Genomic DNA, 21,367 nt, shown 5'->3' with positions numbered 1-21,367 from the left:
TGTGAAAATTGGAGGGAGAAATATCAATAATTTAAGATATGCAGATGATACCATACTACTAGCAGAAACCACTAATGATCTGAAATGATTGCTGTTGAAAGTTAAAGAGGAAAGCACAAAAGCAGGACTACAGCTGATTGTCAAGAAGACTAAAGTAATGACAACAGAAGATTTATGTAACTTTAAAGTTGACAACGAGGACATAGAACTTGTCAAGGATTATCAATACCTCGGCACAGTCATTAACCAAAAGGGAGACAATAGTCAAGAAATCAGAAGAAGGCTAGGACTGGGGAGGGCAGCTGTGAGAGAACTAGAAAAGGTCCTCAAATGCAAAGATGCATCACTGAACCCCAAAGTCAGGATCATTCAGACCATGGTATTTCCAATCTATGTATGGATGCGAAAGTTGGACAATGAAAAATGTGGATAAGAGGAAAATCAACTAATTTGAAATGTGGTGTTGGAGGAGAGCTTTGCACATACCATGGACCGTGAAAAAGACAAATAATTGGGTGTTAGAACAAATTAGATCAGAACTATCACTAGAAGCTAAAATGAAGAAACTGAGGTTATCATACTTTGGACACATAATGAGAAGACAGGATTCACTAGAAAAGACAATCATGCTGGGAAAAACAGAAGTGAGCAGAAAAAGAGGAAGGCCAAAGAAGAGATGGATTGATTCCATAAAGGAAGCCACAGACCTGAACTTACAAGATCTGAACAGGGTGGTTCATGCTCTTGGAGGTCACTGATTCATAGGGTCGCCATAAGTCGTAGTCGACTTGGAGGCACATAACAACAACAACAAAACACACACATACCACACAAGATGCCTTGATTGCCAAATAAGTCTCGGAAAAAACCTGAACCTTTTTACAGCTGATGGTCAGATCGAGGAAGGCTCTCCAGCTCTTAGTAAGCAGAGCAACACAGGACGAAATGTCAGCTCTGAGGGAGTTCTGTTGCTCCTACATCTGCCTGAATCTCTCAGTGTGAATTTTCAGTAGCATCTAGGAACATACTGATTGTGTTAAAATGAACATTTCATTGACTAGTGCCGTCATAGAATGTCTGCAAACATTATAACTGCTGAAGGAAAGGTGTCATCCAGCAAATATCGACAAGCAGTGCAGAACCAAACAATGCAAAATAAACACAAGCCAAACTGGATAGCAGCCCCAGTTCAAGATGTTAGAGCTAGCGTACAAAGCCCTAAATGGCTTGGGACCTGGGTTCCTAAAAAACACCTCCCCCAGTATCAACCATCTTGTGCCCTACGGTCAGCAATGGAGGCCCTGTTAGCAGTGCCACCACTCTCTCTCTCTCTCTCTCTCTCTCTCTCTCTCTCTCTCTCTCATATATATATATATATATATATATAACACTGAGGAGGCATTTTAAAATGTTTGTGTTGACCCAGGCATTCGATGGCCCAGAGACGTTGACATTATGACTTGTGAGGGCATGCATTTTTAGATGTTTTAAATTGTTTTTTAAATGTTTTAAATATGTTTTGTTTTAAGTTGAATTGTACACATATGTATGTATGTGTGTGTGTGATATTTGCTACTTCAGTTGTTTGCACCCCGCCCCCGGGATCCTTTGGGAAGAAGGGCAGGGTAGAAATTTAATGCATAAAAACAACATTTGATTCCTTTGCAGCTTCTGTATCAACTTCCAGTGTGGCCAGTCGACTCGACCCGACATCGCTTTCCACTTCAACCCACGATTCACTGAGGCTTGCGTGGTGTGGAATTCATTTGAAAGAGGGAGTTGGCAGCAAGAGGAGAGAAACCACGACATGCCTTTCTACAAAGGGCAAGCGTTTGAAATCCAGTTTCTTGTGAACAGCACCTCCTACCAGGTACTAAAGAGAAAAATCCCATTTTTGGGCAAAGTTCATTTTTTCCAACCATAGCTCCTTCTTTAGGTAGTGCTGGAGAGAGTTTCGCTCCCTGCAAACACACTGTATACGCTGAAGTGGAGCATGAAAATGATGCTCCAGCTTTGGGGCACAACTGAGCCCTATGATTATCAGAAGTGTCTTTGGGAAAGAGCCATAGCTCAGTGGTAGAGCATCTGCAGGTCGCATATATTAGGCAGGCGCCATCTCTGCTATCTTTTCGGCGCCTTTCGAAGACTTTCCTCTTCCAACAAGCCTTTTAAGCCTATCTCAGTCTGCGTCTGTGTTAGACTTGCTTTTAATATGTCTTTAACCCTTTTTTAAAAAGATGTTTTTAAAGTTTTTTTTAATGTTTTTAACGTTGTTTTGTTTTAATATATTTTAAGGTGTTTTTATGATGTTTTAAAGTGTTTTTAGTGTTTCTGTTTGCCGCCCTGGGCTCCTGCTGGAAGGAAGGGCAGGGTATAAATAAAATAATAAATAAATGTTCAGTCTCCAATGGCATCTCCAGGTAGGGCTGGGAATCGGGGCTGTGGACCGTATTTGGCCAAGGGCCGAACCCTGAGACGCATTGATGTTCCTCGGGAGTTATTTCTCATAGAATCATAGAATAGTAGAGTTAGAAGGGTCCTGTAAGGCCATCAAGTCCAACCCGCTGCTCGATGCAGGAATCCCAGCTTCAGGCATCAATAGTACAAGGCGGGCTGCGTGGACCCCTTCCACTCCTACAGGGCGGAGAGCCCTGTGATGTTCCTATATTAATGTATATATGGTAAGAGTTGGTTGTTTAGAAGATACATGGTAAGTGGAGTGAAAGAGGAGGGGGAGTGAATGGGCAGTAGAATGCTAGATGATTGGCTGAGTGTTTAAAATGGCTGAACGTATAAAAGGAAGAGTGAGAGTGGAATCTGGGGGGAGAAGAGAAAGAGTAGGTTGCTTGGTGGGGTTTGAGAGAGTTGTTTGCCAGGAGAGAGTGGAGAAGGAGGGGGGTGGAGTTCGGATTAGTATTGAGTAAAACCATATGCTTATGTGCCTTAAGAAGAAATCTTGTTAATCTTGTTAGCTTTGTTATCTTTAATAAATACTTAATTTGGTTTACCAAAGGCCTGATCCTTGGCTGGGGTTTCACAGACCAGAAGGGAGGGTAAGGTAATGACCAAGGCTGAAGGGGGACTGTAAGAAATGGTGGCAGCGGTGAAGAGAATAACAATACCAGTATTCAGAGTCTCTGGGAATACTAGTATTGGGACGTTACTGGTGGTTGCCTAGCAGGGGGATCTGTTGAGACCTGTGCTAGAGCGGGGAGAGAAACAATAAAAAAGGACAGTCCGGACTGGTGGAGTCCCTGGTGGTGCCTAGTGACAGGCAGTAGCCACGCGCAGGTAGGAACCTGACAGGGAGAGCCAGGGAAGGGCGTCACAAGCCCATTCCCAGGGCCTCCCTTACAGATACATGGCAATGTAGAGTTAATAAAGCAAGTAGCTAGGGGCTGTAAATTCCACACACTGGGGCCAGGAGAGGGGGCGGAAAGGAGGGGAAGTTGCCTTTTGTGGACAGGTATTCCTGCAAATGCAAGGAGAAAACTTTCCAGTCATCGTGCTTGTGCGGCTAGCTGTCCCTCGCAATTCTCTAAGAAGCCTGCCTTTGTTTCCTCACTCTGCTTCCTTTTTTGTTCATTTGTGGGCTTTAAAAACTAGGCAGTGTCACGTTCCCCACCCAACCCCATTTTGGCCCTATTTCTTCTAGAGATCACTGTGTGTGTGTGTGTATGAGTGCAGCTATTGTAAAGGTGATTTTTCCTAAACCTTCATTCCATTCATTTAATTTCATCCTCTCTCTCCCCCCCCCAGATTAGCTGTTCTGTTGCTTAAGCCTTTAAGTTATTTAAGCATTAGCTGATGCTACCTGCCTGTGACTAGTATTGCAGACCTAATTTTTAAAAACCCTCAGTTCCCCCCCCCAATATCTTAAAAGAAGGAACAGGGTAAGCATAGGAGTTTGAAAGTCACCATGACTGAGCCAGTCCTTTAAAGCAGGCACTCACACACATATCCTTTTTTTTGTTTAAAGCAGACTTGAAAGGTGGCTATCCTGAAACCGCCTGGAGCTACCTCTTTATATTTGGCAGGGTTAATCCCTTCAATGGGGCTACCACGTCCCCATATTTCATGTCCCTACATCATCAAAGAAGAAAGTTATGGCCGTTTTGTCTTTGAAATGCAAGTGAATGGAATTTCCTGAGAATGGTTATATCCGGATCGTGATCCGGATTCGGATCCAGATTGGGTTGGTAGGGATTTGAATAGGCCCAGACTGGATTGGACTGGATCTGGATTTACAAATCAGAGCTACAAATTGGATTGGGGCGGGGCATGCACAGCCTTACTTGGAATGCCCTCTGTCTGAAACCATAAAGAGCTGCTGCCTGCCAGTGTAGACTGCACTGACCTAGATGGACCAGTGGGCCTGATAAGGCAACTTCCTACGTTCCTTAGGTTTGGGTGGGTTGTACAGTGAGTATTCAATATTTTTCGTTCCATTAATTTATTTTTGCTATGGGCGTTACAAATGGCTGTCTTTCTCTCTCTCTCCCCCCCCCGCCCATGTTGCCAGGTTGTTGTGAACGGAAAGCATTATGTGGACTTCAAACACAGGATCCCCATTTCCAAAGTGGACACCATCGGGGTCTCAGGGGAGCTGGACATGGCTTCCATTAGCTTGCAAGGGTCTTCTGTAAGTGGGCAAGTTTCTGTGGCTGTCCCGGAAAATGGGTCGCCACAAGGATGGGCGATGGGTTGGTGGCAAATCCTTTCTCCTCTCTGCTGATCACATTTGAAATGTTTGGGGATCGTAGAGGCAGGAAATGCCCCTGCTCTGATTTTTAGAAAAAGTGATCATTTGGGGGTGGGAGGGTGGTAAGCCCAGAATGGTACCACCATCCTCCCTTCAAAGTTTGATGAGAATTCGTTGAAAACAATATTTCCCCTCAAATTTGAGGCCACATCCCAATTTTCAAAACTTTCTGAATGCTTCCCAGAATTTGGATTCATTTGAGGTTTATGCTGTGTACACCCTGTACATTTAGAGCACATTACTTCCCCCCAAGAATCCTGGGAACTGTAGTTTGTGAAGGACGCTGGGAATGGGAACTCTGTGAGGGGCAAACTACAATTCCCAATATTCTTTGGGGGAAAAGTCATGTGCTTTAAATGTATGGTGTATATACTTGCATGCGTTTAAGGCAGTTTGTACCCTTCCCCTTTCCAAGGCGGCTCACAAGGTTCTCAAGACGCACACAGGCAAAGATTATTCACACAAAACACTAAACCACTTATTGGTGCTAAGTGAAAGTGTAACCCTTGTACAAGTCAGCAAGGAGCAGAATGAAGTCAAAACTCGAATTGGTTGTCTCTGCCTATCATTGACTCTGGCGCCACCTGCTGTTGGGCTTCCTGGCTTCCACCCTATCAATCTCAATGGCACCAGCCACCACTGCTGTCATTGGCTCTGGCGCCACCTACTGTTGGGCTCCCTGACTTTCGTCCTTCCAGTCCCAATGGTGAAACCAGAGGGTTTTTTTTACCATCCGTTGGTGTACGAGTGACTAAAACTGCACAGAAATGGGGACTAATGTTTTTATTTCGTACCTTTCAGTTTCCAGACGTGTCGGCACCTGGATCAGGACCAGTTATGGTAAAGTTCCCTCTCCCTCCTCTTTCCCCTCTCCTCTCCTTTCCTTCTAAGCCCTTCTGATTTATTTGTTTATACACCAGCCCCCCTGTTTTCAATGTTCGGAGGTGAATGTCACTGCTTAGATAGTCCAAACAGCATCACCCATTTCAGATAGTAGTGAGAATCTGTTAGCACGTCGCCCCCGTGCTCAAAGATCTGCCCTGTCCGCCAGTTCACTACCAGGCTGGTTTCAAGGTGGTGTTATTGCTATATAAAGCCCTTTGATGCCTGAGGTGTGCATTTTTTGGACTCACCCTATTTTTTGTGATACTGTGATTTTAAGTTGTTTTTCATTGTTTTAAATGATGTATTTTAAACTGATGTTGTCCACCCGGTCCATCAGGGTGAAGGGTAGGTGGTTTTGATTATTATTATTATCATTGGTGGGTTGTTGTTGTTAATAATAACAAATTAATAATAATAATAATGTTAATAATAATAAATGGCTTGGAACCAGTTTAATTAAGGCAGGTGTGGGAAATCTCTGGCCCTCCAGATGTTGCTGACGTTTGAAGACTTGTTTATTCTGACAGGTCTATGCACTTGTCTAAAAAAAACTTTTTCTAAAAAATGTTTTAGTATCAAAGTGGAAATGCAGGACTTAAAAGGAAGTCTACAGGTTGTTTCCATGCAAACCAACAAAACTAACAGGCACAGGGATGTTCGTACATCAGAGAAAAAGCGAGACAGTCTGTGGCATATCTGTTGAAAACGCCAAAAGCGTTATACGTACCTGAAATTCAGGGATAAAATTATGTTGCGCGCAGTGGCTCCATGTCACTGGGGCAGTGGAATCTGCTCCGGGTTTTCTTCTGAACTTTCAAGGAGCCGTTCAAGCTACCACTGGTTCCCTATAAATAAAAGAATGGGTTACAAATAATTCCAAATGGTCTACAATTTTCTTGAGTAGCCAGTTATTTTAATGATCCCTCTAACCTGCTTTTATTGGGTATTTTAATGTTTCTATGTTGCTGTACACTGCTGGGTTATTTTATGAGAGGGCAGTATATCAATACATTTAAAACTATCTCAGTAAGCAAGTCCCATTGAACAAAGCCGGATTAAAAACATTCCCAAGTAAAACATACATAGGATCGGCTTATTAACATTGCAAAATAGCTTGCACATTTATTTTATTTTTGTGCAAAGTTAAGTCCCACTTTAGTCCTCATGGAGGCACTACCAATGATATCAGGGCTAATGAAATACCAAGCTGTTGTGTGCCTTTTGTGTGCTGCTACTGCCATCTAGTGGCTGCTCCTCAGTGGCGCTTCTAGTGGCTCTTCAGTTTTCCTTTTGTGTTTCCAGGCCAGTTCTCCTTACCAGACCAATATGACTTACCTGCCTGGGCCAGCCTGTCAGGTGAGCCTATCACAGAGTCCATTTTTGTCTGTTGAGCCTCTCTCTCTCCTTAGGCCACCAAACTTCCAATTGCTGTCTTGGGCGGCGGTGAAGTTATTGGAGAAATTAAATCTGTTGGGAGAATGTTATGTTGGCCCGTCTGCACTATACATTTAAAGCAATATCATATCACTTTAAACAGTCAGGGCTTCTCCCAAGGAATCCTAGGAACTGCAGGGTGCTGGGAGTTGATAGGAGACCCCCGATTTCCCCCTCACAGAGCTACGATTCCCAGAGTTCCCTGGGAAAAGGGACGGTTTGTTAAATCTCTCTGGGAATTGTATCTCTGATGGGGAATAGAGGCCTCCTCTCAGTACTCCTAACAAACTAGTGTTTTTAAATTTGTATATATATTTTTTAATGTTTTTAATTGTTGTAAACTGACCATGGGGCAGGTATATAAATGTAATAAATAAATAAATAGAGGGCATTTTGCTGGGGGCACGGCCTTCAAACCTAAAGCTGGCCCCATTTCCAAGGGTAAATGGATTGCATGCCTTTTTTTTTGGTCAGTCTGTAGACATTTTCAAATATTTTATCTCTACCTCTTTTTTTCTCTTTGTAGCAAAATGCTGTTTTTCCACCTGGACCGTACTTTCAGACCCAAACTTACGTGAGTGTTCCATCCCGTGACAACAAGATGATGGTATTGGATGGATTTCTCACGTAGATGGGGGATATATTTGCAGGGGCCGAAAGGATTCTAAGCAGCAGCGATCACACACACAGATTTACAAATGGTACCCAAGAATAGCTATAGTGGTTTGAGCAGGGAACCTCAGTCCCAGGGGCTGAATGCGGCCCTCCAGTCCTCTCTGTCTGGCCCTGGGAACCCTGCCCTCCTGAAGTGCCTTTGGCTGGCTGTAATATGTACTTCGGATGTGAGGATTATCTGGCTGTGACATCTGACACCCCATTGATCGCAAGGGTTGATTTGGCTGATCTGGCTGGCTAGGCAGGTGTCCCCTTCCTCCCTTATCGCTCCATGTGCGTCCCTCCCGAAGCTCTGCGCTCAGTAGGACGGCCATCCCAGATAGGAGGGTACCGTTCTTCGGTCAAAGGTCTTGAATTCTTGCTTGTTGCCAGGTGTATCCTAATGTTTTTGTGTCCGTCTGTTCATCTGTTTTCTCTCTTTCTCCAGACTGTGCCTTATCGAGCTTCAATCTTTGGAGGCCTTTACCCATCCAGAAATATTGTACTGTCAGGAACTGTCTCTCCTGATGCTTGCAGGTAAAGCTCCAGTAACTGCCTGTGAGTCAGTTTTATATCTTAATTGTTTATATCAACAAGGAGGTGTCATTGCAAGTTGGCATTTCCTTGTCTGTCTCCTATGTTTACTCTTTTTTATATATATAAAATGTGCATTTCTGATTTCATTTTATATTATTATTTCATTTATTAAAATATTTTAAACCACCGTTTGTCCAGAAGACCGCTGAGATGATGTAGCTAAAAACAACGTAATTGACAAGAAATTTCAACAACAAAGCAATGTTAAGAACATAGCAATAAAGCCTCAAAAGGAGAAATTAAAAAACCAGCTATCAACCCCTTCTTATAAACCAAGGATTCCCATACTCTGCAAGCTTCATTCAGGTGGTCTGCGGCATGTCAACATTGAACAACCATGCCCATTTTTAATTGTATTTTGCCTCTGTTGTTTCTTATGTACAACAATTTAAAATCTATGAAGTTGCAGTAAAATACAGTGTAAGAAACAAAAGAAAACCTTGCAGCATCGAGCACAGCACATTGCAGTTGTGACAACAGGCAGAAAAATCATTAAGGGGTCCGCTGAGACCCTCAGCGATTTTCAAGGGGTACGTGGGGAATGTTTTTTGGGGGGAAACGACTTGTGGCAAGCCATCAAACGGTGAGCACGCAAGCGGCAAGGCTGAGATCCAACCATGACACCTGTAATATCAGGCTTTCAGGTTGGGATGTCGGACTGAAATTTAATGGAATTTGAAATATCAAAGTTCTTTTCTCCTCCCCCCTAAAAAAAAAAAGTTGCATGGAAATTGTGGGCTCATGAGGACTGTGAATAATGAGTTAGCAGTCCCAAATACCTTCTCAGAACTCTGAGCTCCCCTTGCATCCCTTTCCTTGGATGGAAGCCGTTATCGCTGGCCACGGTCACATGTAATGATAAGCCAGACTGGGAGAAAACCAGAGCAGGTTGGCTCCACCTCCCTTGACCCCCTCCCCAGTGGCCCTTTGGCTCCGCCTCCCACAAGCTGCCTTGCCCACTGCCTCACCAGCTGCCGCAGTTGCCAGCTACCGCGGCTTCTATTGTACCATCGGTTGTGCCTTTTCCTCCTGTACTTTTCTGCATTTCACCCACAGGAAATTAGACCCAGGGTCAGTTTATACTCAGGTATAAACGATGGTCTATGTTTCTCTCTGTGACCCTGTTTCCTGTGCCCTCCCCTACATCACTAGTTATAAATGACCTCTTTCCTGTGCTCCAGATTCCAGAGGGGTATTTCATTTGTATATCAACCACTGAAAGACTCACAGAGGTAGCATAGGTTTTCAGGAAATATGGAAATGGACTGCCTTCCAAGTCGATTCCGACTTATGGCGACTCTATGAAGAGGGTTTTCATGGTAAGTAGTATTCAGAGGGGGTTTACCATTGCTTCCCTCGGAGGCTGAGAGGCAGAGACTGGCCCAAGGTCACCCAGTGAGCTTCATGGCTGTGTGGGGATTCAAACCCCGGTCTCCCAGGTCGTAGTCCAACACCTTAACCACTATACCACACTAGATCCCAAATGATTTATTTGTGTGTTTGTTAAATTTCTATCTTGTACCTCCTCTCAAAGGAGTCCAGGGGAGCAAACAGCAAGATGTTGCAACAGTACAATTTAAAATCAAATACAAACATTTAAAAAAAATATCTGAAGACATTTGAAAGCAATCATTGAAAAATCATTTGAAAGCAATTTTCACGGTTGCCATGGCCAGTATTGCTCAGCTATCAGTTACTAGATGCATGCTCAGTTGGCTGCATGTGGGGATGGAAAGAGCTGTCAATTTTGGTTCTCTCTCGTTTTTATAACCTTCAGTTCTCCACATTTCTGCAGACATTTTCTTTTAAAAAATCCAGATGAAAGCTCTCCAGCATTTTAGAACGAAATTCTAAAAAACACATTATGTAGGCAGTTTTGACTAATGTACATTTTTGCAAGCAGTTTATCGGCACACAATGCATGCATGTTATTTCCACACATATATTCATTTTCCCCTAACATACACATTTTTGTAAACTATTTGGTTGGCGAACTACATGGCAAAATTTGAATAAATGCAAATTTCGAAGGATGGTTGTGTTTCGGTTCTCATTGTTTCAGAAAGTGCAAATTTGATAGATTCGGCTTGCAATGCAAACTTATTAGAAATTCTCAGCCATCCCTGGTGTTCATGCGCAGAGGTGCTGCAGGTGTGTGGGGGAATTGGGAACGCTGAGGACAAAATGCCAAGAAATGCAGGATGTACAGTCAAGTTGTCTTCAACTAACCCTATATTATCACGTTCATTAATTTAAGTGTGTCTACTTAGATTAAAACTTAGTTGACTACAACCCCAGGACATTATAGTGTAAAGTTCAAATGCATAGACTAGGGCATCCCAGCCAACATTTTCCCCCGGGGACCACTTGAAAGTTGCTGAGGGTGTTAGTGGACCACTTAATGATTTTTTTTCTCCTGCCGGTTGCTTAGTAATTGTAGTGCGCTGTGCTCAGTAGTGTAATGGCAAATTCAGAAGTGCAGGGTCCCTTCATGTGAATCACAGCCATGCCCCCTCCTTGTTTTTATTTTGTTGCTGTGATGTTGAGAATGAGATCCTTGATAGTGCCTAGGAACCAGTAAGTGTGAAAGAGGAGAATGTTAGCTGCTGAGAAGAGTCTTCTCAGTGGCTAACATACTCCCCTTTCATGCTGATTGGCTTGTAGGATGCTGGAGACATTGGGACCCTGCTCCCAAAAAGGTAAAGGGTCTAAGACCCCCTGAGACCCTGCACAACTAAAACCCCTGGCTGTGCTAGATGCTGTATGATTTTATTGTCTCTTGTGTTGCTTACATTCTACATTCCGTAGAATTCAGATTGTAATGCAATAAAATATAGCATAAGACATAAAGGAAGCAATAAAAATACCGTTAAAAATCAACACGAATATTTAATATGGACATGCGATGGGCTACCTGCATGAAGATCACAATTTGGGAACCCGTGGTGTAGAAGGTAAGTGGTGACTCTTCAGAACAGCAGACCTCTTTACCTTTCTAGTTTTGCAAGGCTAATTTAACACCTTTTGGTGGGGAGGGGGAGAGAGAGTGGGGTGGGGTGAGGTGAAATGTGACCTTAGACAGGCAATAATGCCTAGTATGGTATGGCCTGGAAAGTGAAAGTGAAACTGAAGCAAGGGCCGAAGCGCAAGTCAGGTCTGCATTAGTGAGTTTGAAAGGGGCTGCTGTGTAGTCACGTTTAGACGATAAAAAAGTTCCCGTTAGCTACTGCAGTCTGTGGCATTCGTTCAGCATAGTGTTCGCTGAGGCGTCTGAGAATGTACCTGAATCTCTGGGGCATTCATTAAACAGGAGCCAGAACCTCAGTCCTAAACAAGTAGGATCAAAGTTGCCGACAGGTTCTTGTTCAGCAGTTTTGCACTGTGCACTTAGAAACGCCTTCATTGAACAGCGATGGCTTTCAGATTGGTTGTAGATTGTCCCAGGAGATGGCAATATTCTCCAACTGGTTTCTTTTGTGCACGCATGCACACACGTATATATGTGTGTGTATACATATGTATGTATGTATGTTTCTATTGGTATGTAGGTTCCACATCAACCTGAAAACAAGCAGCAATATTGCTTTCCATTTAAACCCACGCTTCCACGAGAATGTGATTGTCCGAAACACAAACCAATATGGGCGCTGGGGATCGGAAGAGCGGGATCTGCCCTCGGGGATGCCTTTGTCCCGTGGCCAGAACTTCACAGTAAGTAGAAACTTTTAAAATTATATTTTTTTCGGCTGTTCCAAGTGCTTCACAGGCATTTTTTCACTCACTGTTTGTTCATTTGATCATTTAAAATTAAACTGTCTTTCCATCTAAATAAATGTTCTAGGGTGGGTTACGTAAAATATATATAATCGATACGAAATGACTAAAAACTCCAAATTGAGCCACCAGATAAGAACATAGGAAGCGGCCTTGTACTGAGTCAGACCCAATGGTCTGTCTAGCTCAATATTGTCTACACTGACTGGCAGCTGCTCTTCCAGGGTTTCACGTGGGGAGTCTCCTACCTGGAGATGCTGAGGATGGAACTGGGACCTTCTGCATGCAAAGCAGAGATTTGCGTCACTGAGCTGCAAAAATAAAACAAAGATTCTAGTCCTTATGGTTCCAAATTAAGGGCTGATTTAAATAGGCCTTGTCCTCCTCTGGGAGGAAGGACAGGCTATAAATTTAATAAATACTGGGTCAGACCATTGCTCTGTCTCGTTCAGTATTGTCTACACCGACTGGCAGCGGCTTCCCAGGATTTCAGACCAGGGGTGGTCTTTCTCAGGGAAGATGCCTGGAAACAGAAGCCAGAAAGTAGCAATTCAAGACAGAGATGGTCAAAACTAAGACACCACCTGGCTGTGGGTTCTGCAAGACCTGGTCCCTGCTTTCTGTCTAGCTCAGACTTTCCCAACCTTTGGGTCCCCACATGTTACTGGGCTACAGTTCCCATCATTCCTGACCATTTGCCCTGCTGACTGGGGATGATGGGATTTGTAGTCCAACAGTATCTGGGGACCAAAAGGTTGGGAAAGGCTGGTCTAGCTCATCTCCATCTGGCCTGGGTGGGTGGGGCCCTAATTGGCTCCACCTACAAAGGCTGCTCCTGATGATCAAGGTGCCTAGAGATCATGAGCTGGAGTTGCTGCTGGGGAGTTGAGTTTTGTAGAACATTTTGAAATACATACTTTCCTTTAGCATGAACATAGAAAGAGCCCTGCAGAATCAGGCCAAAGGCCCGTCTGGTCCAGCGTCCTGTTCTCACAGTGGAAGATTCAGGATGGACAAAAGAAAGGGCTGGGTCACACAGTGCGCCGTTAAGCTAGGGAATCCGCTCCCACGAGGGAGACAGCGACAGTCCCCAACTTGGAGAGCCTTTGAAAGAGGATGAGACAAATTCATGGAGGGGAAGGCTATCGATGGCTACCAGCCACGTTGGCTATGTTCTGCCTGCACTGTCGGAGGCAGGGTGCTTATGAACACTTTGCTGGGAATCGCAAATGACGAGGGCGCCCTTGTCCTCTGGTTCTCCTTGTGGGCACCTGGCTGGCCACTGTGAGAATAGGATGCTTGACTAGATGGGCCATTGGCCTGAGCCAGAATTATATCACGCACTGCAGTTTGTGTGTCTGCTTGTGCATGCGTGCCTCTGTTAAATGGAGCTCTGGGTGCAGGATATGGGGTTCCAATCCATCAAATCCAGGTTTACTTAGCGCCATCAAGGTGGCTGCATTATGCGTTTCCAGAGAGTTTCAATACAGCTCAGCAAAGGGAACCAGCAATTAATGGCTACTAGCCACAATGGCTATGTTCTGCCTCCACTGTTGAAAGCGATATGCTTCTGAATACCAGTTTCTAGAAACCTCAGGAGGGGAGAGTGCTCAGGTCCTATTTGCGGGCTTCTAATTGGGGCATCCGGTTGGCCACTGTGAGAAGATGATGCTGGACTTGATGGGCCCCCTTTGGCCTGACCTGATCTAGCAGGACTCATCTTCTGTTTTCCCTTGCCTTTCGGATTGGAAGCAGAATTGTTTTTAAATCATAGTAGCCACTCTGTGAGGAGCAACACTGAAGTGTGGGATAATAATCATAATAAAAATAATATAAAAAAATGCCGTCCAACCCCTGAATTTATAGGATCAGGATGATATCAAAAAGAGAAAGTCTCAATTTACCTACAGCCCCTTTTTCTCCCCTTTACAGATCTGGATTCTGTGTGAGCAGCAGTTCTTCAGGGTAGCTGTGAATGGCCAACATCTGTTTAATTACAACCATCGTGTTTCTAACCTGCAGCAGATAGATCAGCTCGAGGTGGAGGGTGATGTAACACTGAGCAAAGTCCAGGTTTAAAGCAGCAAACCTTTCTTGCGAAACTGTTTTGCATCAAAAAGTGAAGGGTTTTTTTTCCTATGCGTGTGTGCAATTTTTACAAAATACTCTGCACTCTTTTTTTTCCCTTCCAGAAATGTAACCAAAGTCTTAGTCAAAGTGCTTCTTTGTCAGTTTCATAAAAACCAGCTTTTTTGTGTGTACGTTTTTGTGTGTCTGCACGCTGTCTCTTAAGTAGGTCTAGTGCACCCTCATGAGCTGTTTTAACTGTCTTCTAGAGCAAATGGTTTGCTTAAAGTGACCTGATATGATTTCTGTCTATGTAGCGTGGTGGAAAAACCGCTGTCTTTCAGGGCAGCTGCTGGAAAGTACTGGAGTGAGGAGGCGCTATGGCTTGGAATGGCTATTTCAAAGTAGAGCAATGGACGTGTTCAGAAACAAAATGTTGACAGAACCCTGCTAGGACTGTACCACTTCAGAATGCAAGAGGGGAACAGGAAGCATGCATTTGGAATCTTGCCCTGCATTGAGTAAAGGGCTGGGGTACGATTAGCCTAGATGACTTCCAAGGCCCTGTCCAACTCTAAAATTCTGTGATTCCCCGCCTGTAGAAAGCAAGTGTCTGAGGGAGAAGTCTTATCCTGTGTCCTGCACTCTGGAATGATTGAGAAGAGATCCTGGCCCTCTGCTGTGTGGAAACCTTTCAAGTACTTGAAAAGTGCTATCATATCTCCCCTCAGTCTTCTCTTCTCAAGGCTAAACATACTCAGTTCTTTCAGTCTCTCCTCACAGGGCTTTGTTTCCAGTACCCTGATCATCCTTGTTGCTCTCCTCTGAACCCAGTTTGTCTGCATCCTTCTTAAAGTGCGGTGTCCTGAACTGAACACAGTACTCAAGATGGGCCTAACCAGTGTCAAATAGAGGGGAACCAATACTTCACGCGATTTGGAAACTATACTTCTGTTAATGCAGCTTAAAACAGCATTTGCCTTTTTTGCAGCCACATCACATTGCTGGCTCTTATTCAGCTTGTGATCAACAACAATCCCAAGATGTTTCTTGCATGTAGTATTGCTGAGCCAAGTATCCCCCATCTTATAACTCTGCACTTGGTCTGTTGTCTGTTAGCATCAAAGTATACTTTAAGCTGGAGGTTGCTTCAAGCGGAGACCATCTTCCCAGCTGCCACAGAAATTGTTCAATCTTGCTAAATCTTCCTGTCTGTACTGTTTTGAAAGTTCAGGAAGACCTCTAAACTGGGAAGTCCCTGTGGAGAGGATTAATCAAGATGCTGAGGAAAGTGGCTTCTCACCGTTTGACCTGTGCTTTAATTTTAAAAGCTGGTTTGCTGACCACGGGCTGCGTGTACATTTATCATTCAAGAGAATTTGCTAGCTGTTATTCCCTGAGGCGTTTGCTCACTGCAAACTCTCATAGGCAAGGCTGTTTAAAAAAAAAATAAGCAAGGTTTTTAACAGGTTAATCCCGTGGGCACACCAGGACCAAGTTCTAAAGTTTCACCAGAAACAAGCTTGTTTCCCCACATCCGTGTAAGGCTGTGAATAAACTAACCAAGTTCTATATGTACCACTGGATGTCTTTTGCCTTGCTGGACTTTTATGTGGACGGCATCCCTGTGTGTGAGTGGGTGGAGCTATGAATACAGGGGGAGGGGTGACGGGGGAAGTTTTGTGTGTGGCCGGCCCTCAGTGGTAGGGGCGTGGCCTAGTGGACAGTGATGGGGACCAACATAATCCAAACTCGGAAATATCCCACAAGAAGAAAGTGGGACCCAACGGTGCAGGCAGTTGACAAAAAAACTATCCATGGCAAGAAAATATACAGAATATACACCCATGTGTGCTATATTGCATTTTTACCATCTAAGGGATATTGGTCCCATTTTACAGTTGAGGAATGCTGAGACACATCAATAAGTTGCAAGAGCCAAGAACTGACGGCCAGAATTCCTATGCAGTCATAGCAGTTAAGTAGTGAGAAGAGTGCCTCTAAGCATACGCAAAGTGCTTCTCCCCTCACTACTGAGCCACTACAGCCACCTGGTAGATGGGGAACTGGTAGCCCTCCAGGTATTGCTGGCTGGGGGCTGATGGGAGTTGTAGTCCCAACAACAGCTGGAGGGCACAGGGTTGGTGAAGGCTGAGTTGTCATTAAAGGCAACATGCAACACTGTGAATTGAGCTGTGACAACCAGTGAGCGAGCACAGACTGGCGAATGCAATGCCCATTTTTCCTAAACAGTTAACCGCACATCAGCATTCTGCACCAGTCCCAGTTTCCTTAAAATGACTGCTGTCTGCGTCAGGTCACCTCCACATCATCCATAATGCCCCCAAAGAATCCTGGGAACTGTAGTTTGTGAAGGGTGCTGGGAATGGTTGTTCTGGAAGGGGTAAACTACAGTTCCCAGGATCCTTTGGGCAAGCCATGTGCTTTAAATGGATGGTGAAGTGACCTCCAACTCCTCAGTCCTGGTTCTGTCAAATTTCTTATGTATGACAAAGAGAGCCAGCTTGGCAAGTATGCTAGAGTTCACCAAACAGGACCAATGATTTATTTCTTTTATAAATTAAAAAACAACACAGCCAATTAACTAACAAGCATAAGCAACAAGTAAGCTACAACTGTTGGTGTCAGTTAACTGTTGCTAGTTGTATGACAATAGTTGCTATTGCTGCAAAAAGATTTTCTTGTTGCAGGGAATTCTGGTTTCCCCCTCCCCTCCCCCTACAAAGAGTGAGAGACAAATGTCTTCAAGCCAGCTAGCCCTGTGCTGGCTTCCCATTGGGGCATCTGGCTGGCCAGTGTGAGAACAGGATGCTGGACTAGATGGGCTGCTGGCCTGATTCTGCGAGGCTCCTCTTACATGCTTCAAATTCATTTTGCTCTTTTTACAATCTGTAGGCCCTGTGCCGAAAGAGACCAGCTCCTTCAGAGGCACATTTCATCCTCACAACACCACTGTGAGGTAGGCCAGGCTGAGCAAGAAAGTGACTGGGCCAAGGTCAGCTGTGAGTTTTGTGGCCGAGTGGGGGGGATTTGAACCAGGGATCCCCATGGCCCTATTCCCAACACACTAAAACCACCACAATCACACTGGCTTATGTTTTTGCTCTGGGGGTGTGTCAGGGAAGGGAAGATCATGTTAAGATGACAAGAAATGGCAGATGTGGTGATGCCACATTAGCTACGTGCACACTAGCTGCTTCAAAAGCGGTGAAACCATTTTGTCAGGCTGCGATTTGAACTGAATCTGCCTGTAGGGGTTGACATCTCCCAGCTGCACCGCTGATGTCAGACTTTTTAGGACCATCCACAGCAAAGAGGTAGGCCGTTCCCCTGTCCCTGTCTACCCTACAGCAAAGCATTTCCGTTGGACACAGCTTGGAGTGGCCGTGGGTTGATGACCAATCAGTTTTGATGTCGGCGTGAAGCTGGCTTCAAGGGGAAACACGCTCAATCTCACAAGCCCCAGCTTTTGGAGTAAGAGGGAGCAGAGCTTGACCCCAGAGGGTGCCCCCAGATTCATAAAACAGAGATGGGATGCACCGAAAGCAGTATAACAGCAACTGTCCCTCTGGCCAAAACTGAAAACCCAACAACGCTTAGATAAAAATTCCTTCCCAGCCTCATCAAAGCAGCAGCTAGCCTATGGCCATAGGTAAGTGATGAGTGCCAAAGGAGGTAGGAGGGAAGTTGGCAATGCCAACGCCTGGGGCAGGATCTCTGTTTATGAACCAGGAGCAGAGTAGAAGGAGAGGGTCTCTCTCTCTCTCTAGTCTGATTCAAGCCCTGCCCCGTCAGAATCCACTCCTAGGAGGAGCTGAGCTACAGTGCAGCTGGACAGGCAACCAGTAGGACCACCACCCAGCTGCACCAATAAGATTGCCCTTTGCCTCAACACTGCCCGCCCCAATGCACCTGGCACAATGGCCTGACCTTAGTCAAGTGGGAGCTAGTGATTGCTCATGATAATTTGAGTTTTCTAGATTGCTTTTTGTTCCTTTCCCTAAAAAGATCAGATACAGCATAAAATCAGATCACAAATACCTTTGTCCAAGAATATATATCCTTTTTTAAAAAAAAGCTGTTACTAAGCTTTCAATAAAATATACACAAATGTAAAAGTCATTTACAGAATAAACAGAATTAAATAAAATAGTATGTACTGTTTTTAAAAGATGGAGCTTTATGGGCCAAATCCTGCTAATCCCATCCATGTAGGCAGAATATAGGGAGAAAGCAAAATTCTGCCCCCCACCCGGCAGGATAAAGGCAGGACACCTGTGCAAATGTATGGCTAAAATTCTAGTTGGGGTTGAGATCTGCAGTTGCTGAGGTCTCTGCCAGGTTTCATTTCTTCCAAGTCTCTTTGGTTCTCATGGGAAAACACAGCCCCAAATATGTCCTCGTGGTATCGCTTCTGTCTCTGTAAAAGTGAACAAAACAAGAGGACTGAAAATCATTATTATTTGCTGCAACGTTTAAAATATGATTTGATTTAATTAAAATCAGGTACAAAAGCATTCCCAATTAATCAGAAGAAAGAGGGAATCAGTAAAAGGGAATCCTTTTTAATGCAAGAAGTTACGAAAACTAAGGTCATTTCCGGATGAGCTGTTTGAGCATTCACCTTGATTAGTTGTATCATCTGGACTATAAATTGAAAAGCGCGATGATGCCACTTTAAATAGTCATGGCTTCCTGCAAAGAATCCAGGGAATTGCTACGGGTGCTAAGAGTTGTTAGGAGACCCATATACCTCTGACAGAGCTACAATTCCCAGACTTCTCTGGGAAGAGGGATGGCGTGTTAAACCACTCTGGAAACTGCAGCCCTGAGTGAGGAATAGGGGGTCTCCTAACACCCCTCAGCACCCTTAACAAACTACAGTTCCCAGGGTTCTTTGGGAGACGCCATGGCTGTTTAAAATGGTGCTTTAAATGTATAGCGCAGATTGGACCAAAGTCTGCGGGAAGATTAGACGATGCTGGCTGTTTGTTGAGCTTTCACTCTGATTTGTTTGTGGGGAGGGTCAGACAACGTTTTGTCAAGCAGTTTTTAGCCCACACTTTCCAGAGTGTTTTCCCATCACTTTTTCTTACTGGGATGGGGCGGGGGGAAAGAGAGCGGGTTTGTTATGCAAGAGCACCAAATCCACTTCTGGAGCACATCAATTTGCTGGTATGCGTTGGAATCCCACCTGCAAAACCACAACAGTCTGGAAGTGACCTCTGTCACTCTCTGAGAAGAGGCCCCTTTGAACCATGGTTTAAGGTTAAGTGTGAATCAAACCAGGCCTGTGTGATCTCAGACCCTGTCTTGTGTTGACGGAATCCCACTTTTCCTATGTTTTCGACTGAACTCCAGCAGCAAATGCAAAGGCTCCTCTGGATAACCTGTCTTTATCCTGATTTGCTTGCGCAAAGCTTGTGTCAAGGTTAGACTATTTTGGATCATTCAGTTGTTTACACAACAGTGAGCATTCATCCTGATTATCTTCCCATTAATCATTCGTTTGTCCCACACTCTTCAGTGCGTTTTCCTAACTGCAAAATATCCACTGTTGTTCTTAAGTGGATTTGTTGCGGCAGAAGTGGGCTTTAATCTATTTTCGCCGCCCTGGGCTCCTACTGGGAAGAAGGGCGGGATATAAATCAAATAAATAAATAATATTTTAATTGCACAAGCCTACGTTTGGGGTCTGTGCTGCCTTGGAACCCTCCCACAAAAAATCCTGACTGGAGGGGAAACAAGCCAGACATTTTTAGCCTACCTTAAGCTGAAAGCAGTAATCTTCCGCCTGTTCCTCCGTCAAATCCAGCTGTTTGGCAAACATCTCCTTTAAGGTCTTAGCCACTTCCCTGGCCATCCGGACATCCCCGCAGACATACAGGTGGCCGTCCTCTTCATGTAAGAGACGGTGCACTTCCCATTCTAGCTCATTCCGAAGAAGGTCTTGGACGTAAACCTGGGAGGTGGGGTGGAGGAGAACAAACTCATGCGTTATTAATCAGATCATTGTGATTACATCATTTTAATGGGTTAAATGGCCATTTTAGGGCTGCAACATTTAATGCAACACTAAGAACCAGTACACCACCCTAGCTGTGGATAGGAAGGGTAGGTCAGACTATTTGTGCATCTAGGCCAATGTTGTTCTACTCTGGCTGGCAGCAGCTCTCCAGGATCTCAGGCACAGAGGAGACTTTCCCCATCGCCTGCAGCCAATTCTGGGGGGAGTCATGAACAAGGCAGAAAAATGGTTAGTTACTTAATTTATTACTAATGTCTGAGGCCAGGATTCCCAAGCTGTGGTCTGTGGACTGCCCGTGGTCCTTTCAGGTGGTCCGTGGTGTGTCTGTGGTTTTGTGGCTGAGGATGGGAACTGAGAGTCATCTTGATTTTTAATTGTATTTTTATTGCTTCTGTTCCCCCCTTGTATTGTATTTCATTGTACTACAATTTGAATTCTTGGGAAGGAAAGAAAAATCATTAAGTGGCCCGCCAAGCAATTTTCAAGTGGTCCATGGGAAAAACAAATTGGGAACCACTGACTGAAACCAGCCTTGCACCTAAAATCATAGAATTGTGGAGTTGGGAGGGACCGATAAGGCCATCGAGCTCAGCCCAACACCTCCCTTGGTCATTGGTTCCATTGTTGTACAGTTTCATCAATTAGGAAGTTTTCCCTGATATTCAGTCAAAATCTGGCTTCCTGAAAGTTGAGCCCATTATTCCGTGTCTTGCACTCTGGGACGATCGAGAAGAGATCCCGGCCCTCCTCTGTGTGACAACCTTTCAAGTACTTGAAGAGTGCTATCATATCTCCCCTCAGTCTTCTCTTCTCCAGGCTAAACATGCCCAGTTCTTTCAGTCTCTCCTCATAGGGCTTTCTCCTCTGAACCCATTCCAGTTTGTCTGCATCCTTCTTAAAATGTGGTATCCAGAACTGGACTCAGTACTCAAGATGAGGCCTAACCAGTGCCAAATAGAGGGGAACCAATACTTCACGCGATTTGGAAGCTATACTTCTGTTAATGCAGCCTAAAATAGCATTGGCCGTTTTGCAGCCACATCGCACTGTTGGCTCATATTCAGCTTGTGGTCAACAACAATCCCAAGATCCTTCTCGCAAGTATTGCTGAGCCAAATATCCTCCATCTTATACCTGTGCACTTG

At 44.6% G+C, this 21,367-nt stretch overlaps 2 protein-coding genes across 4 annotated transcripts in view; one reads left to right on the top strand and one right to left on the bottom strand.

Moving 5' to 3' along the window:
* Positions 1 to 15,751, top strand: part of LGALS9 (galectin 9) — a 39,092-nt gene extending 23,341 nt beyond the window's left edge. For all 3 annotated transcript variants that reach the window (XM_061605041.1, XM_061605042.1, XM_061605040.1), the window contains exons 3-10: positions 1,669 to 1,870; positions 4,523 to 4,642; positions 5,564 to 5,602; positions 6,950 to 7,003; positions 7,608 to 7,655; positions 8,184 to 8,272; positions 11,881 to 12,043; positions 14,039 to 15,751. In XM_061605041.1, the coding sequence (XP_061461025.1) occupies positions 1,669 to 1,870; positions 4,523 to 4,642; positions 5,564 to 5,602; positions 6,950 to 7,003; positions 7,608 to 7,655; positions 8,184 to 8,272; positions 11,881 to 12,043; positions 14,039 to 14,185 (862 nt within the window). In that variant the 3' untranslated portion in view covers positions 14,186 to 15,751. The remainder of the gene's footprint in view (positions 1 to 1,668; positions 1,871 to 4,522; positions 4,643 to 5,563; positions 5,603 to 6,949; positions 7,004 to 7,607; positions 7,656 to 8,183; positions 8,273 to 11,880; positions 12,044 to 14,038) is intronic.
* Positions 15,752 to 16,716: 965 nt separating this feature from the next.
* Positions 16,717 to 21,367, bottom strand: part of NOS2 (nitric oxide synthase 2) — a 41,454-nt gene continuing 36,803 nt past the window's right edge. Inside the window, exons 25-26 of the mRNA XM_061604943.1 lie at positions 19,962 to 20,156; positions 16,717 to 18,614 (exon numbers count right to left, since the gene is read on the bottom strand). Of these exons, the coding sequence (XP_061460927.1) occupies positions 18,486 to 18,614; positions 19,962 to 20,156 (324 nt within the window). The 3' untranslated portion in view covers positions 16,717 to 18,485. The remainder of the gene's footprint in view (positions 18,615 to 19,961; positions 20,157 to 21,367) is intronic.

The sequence above is a fragment of the Rhineura floridana genome, chromosome 21, assembly GCF_030035675.1.
Source record: "Rhineura floridana isolate rRhiFlo1 chromosome 21, rRhiFlo1.hap2, whole genome shotgun sequence".
NCBI classification, from domain to species: Eukaryota; Metazoa; Chordata; class Lepidosauria; order Squamata; family Rhineuridae; genus Rhineura; species Rhineura floridana.
The sequence above is the reverse complement of the archived record's forward strand: the minus strand, read 5'-3'. Positions and strand labels throughout refer to the sequence as shown.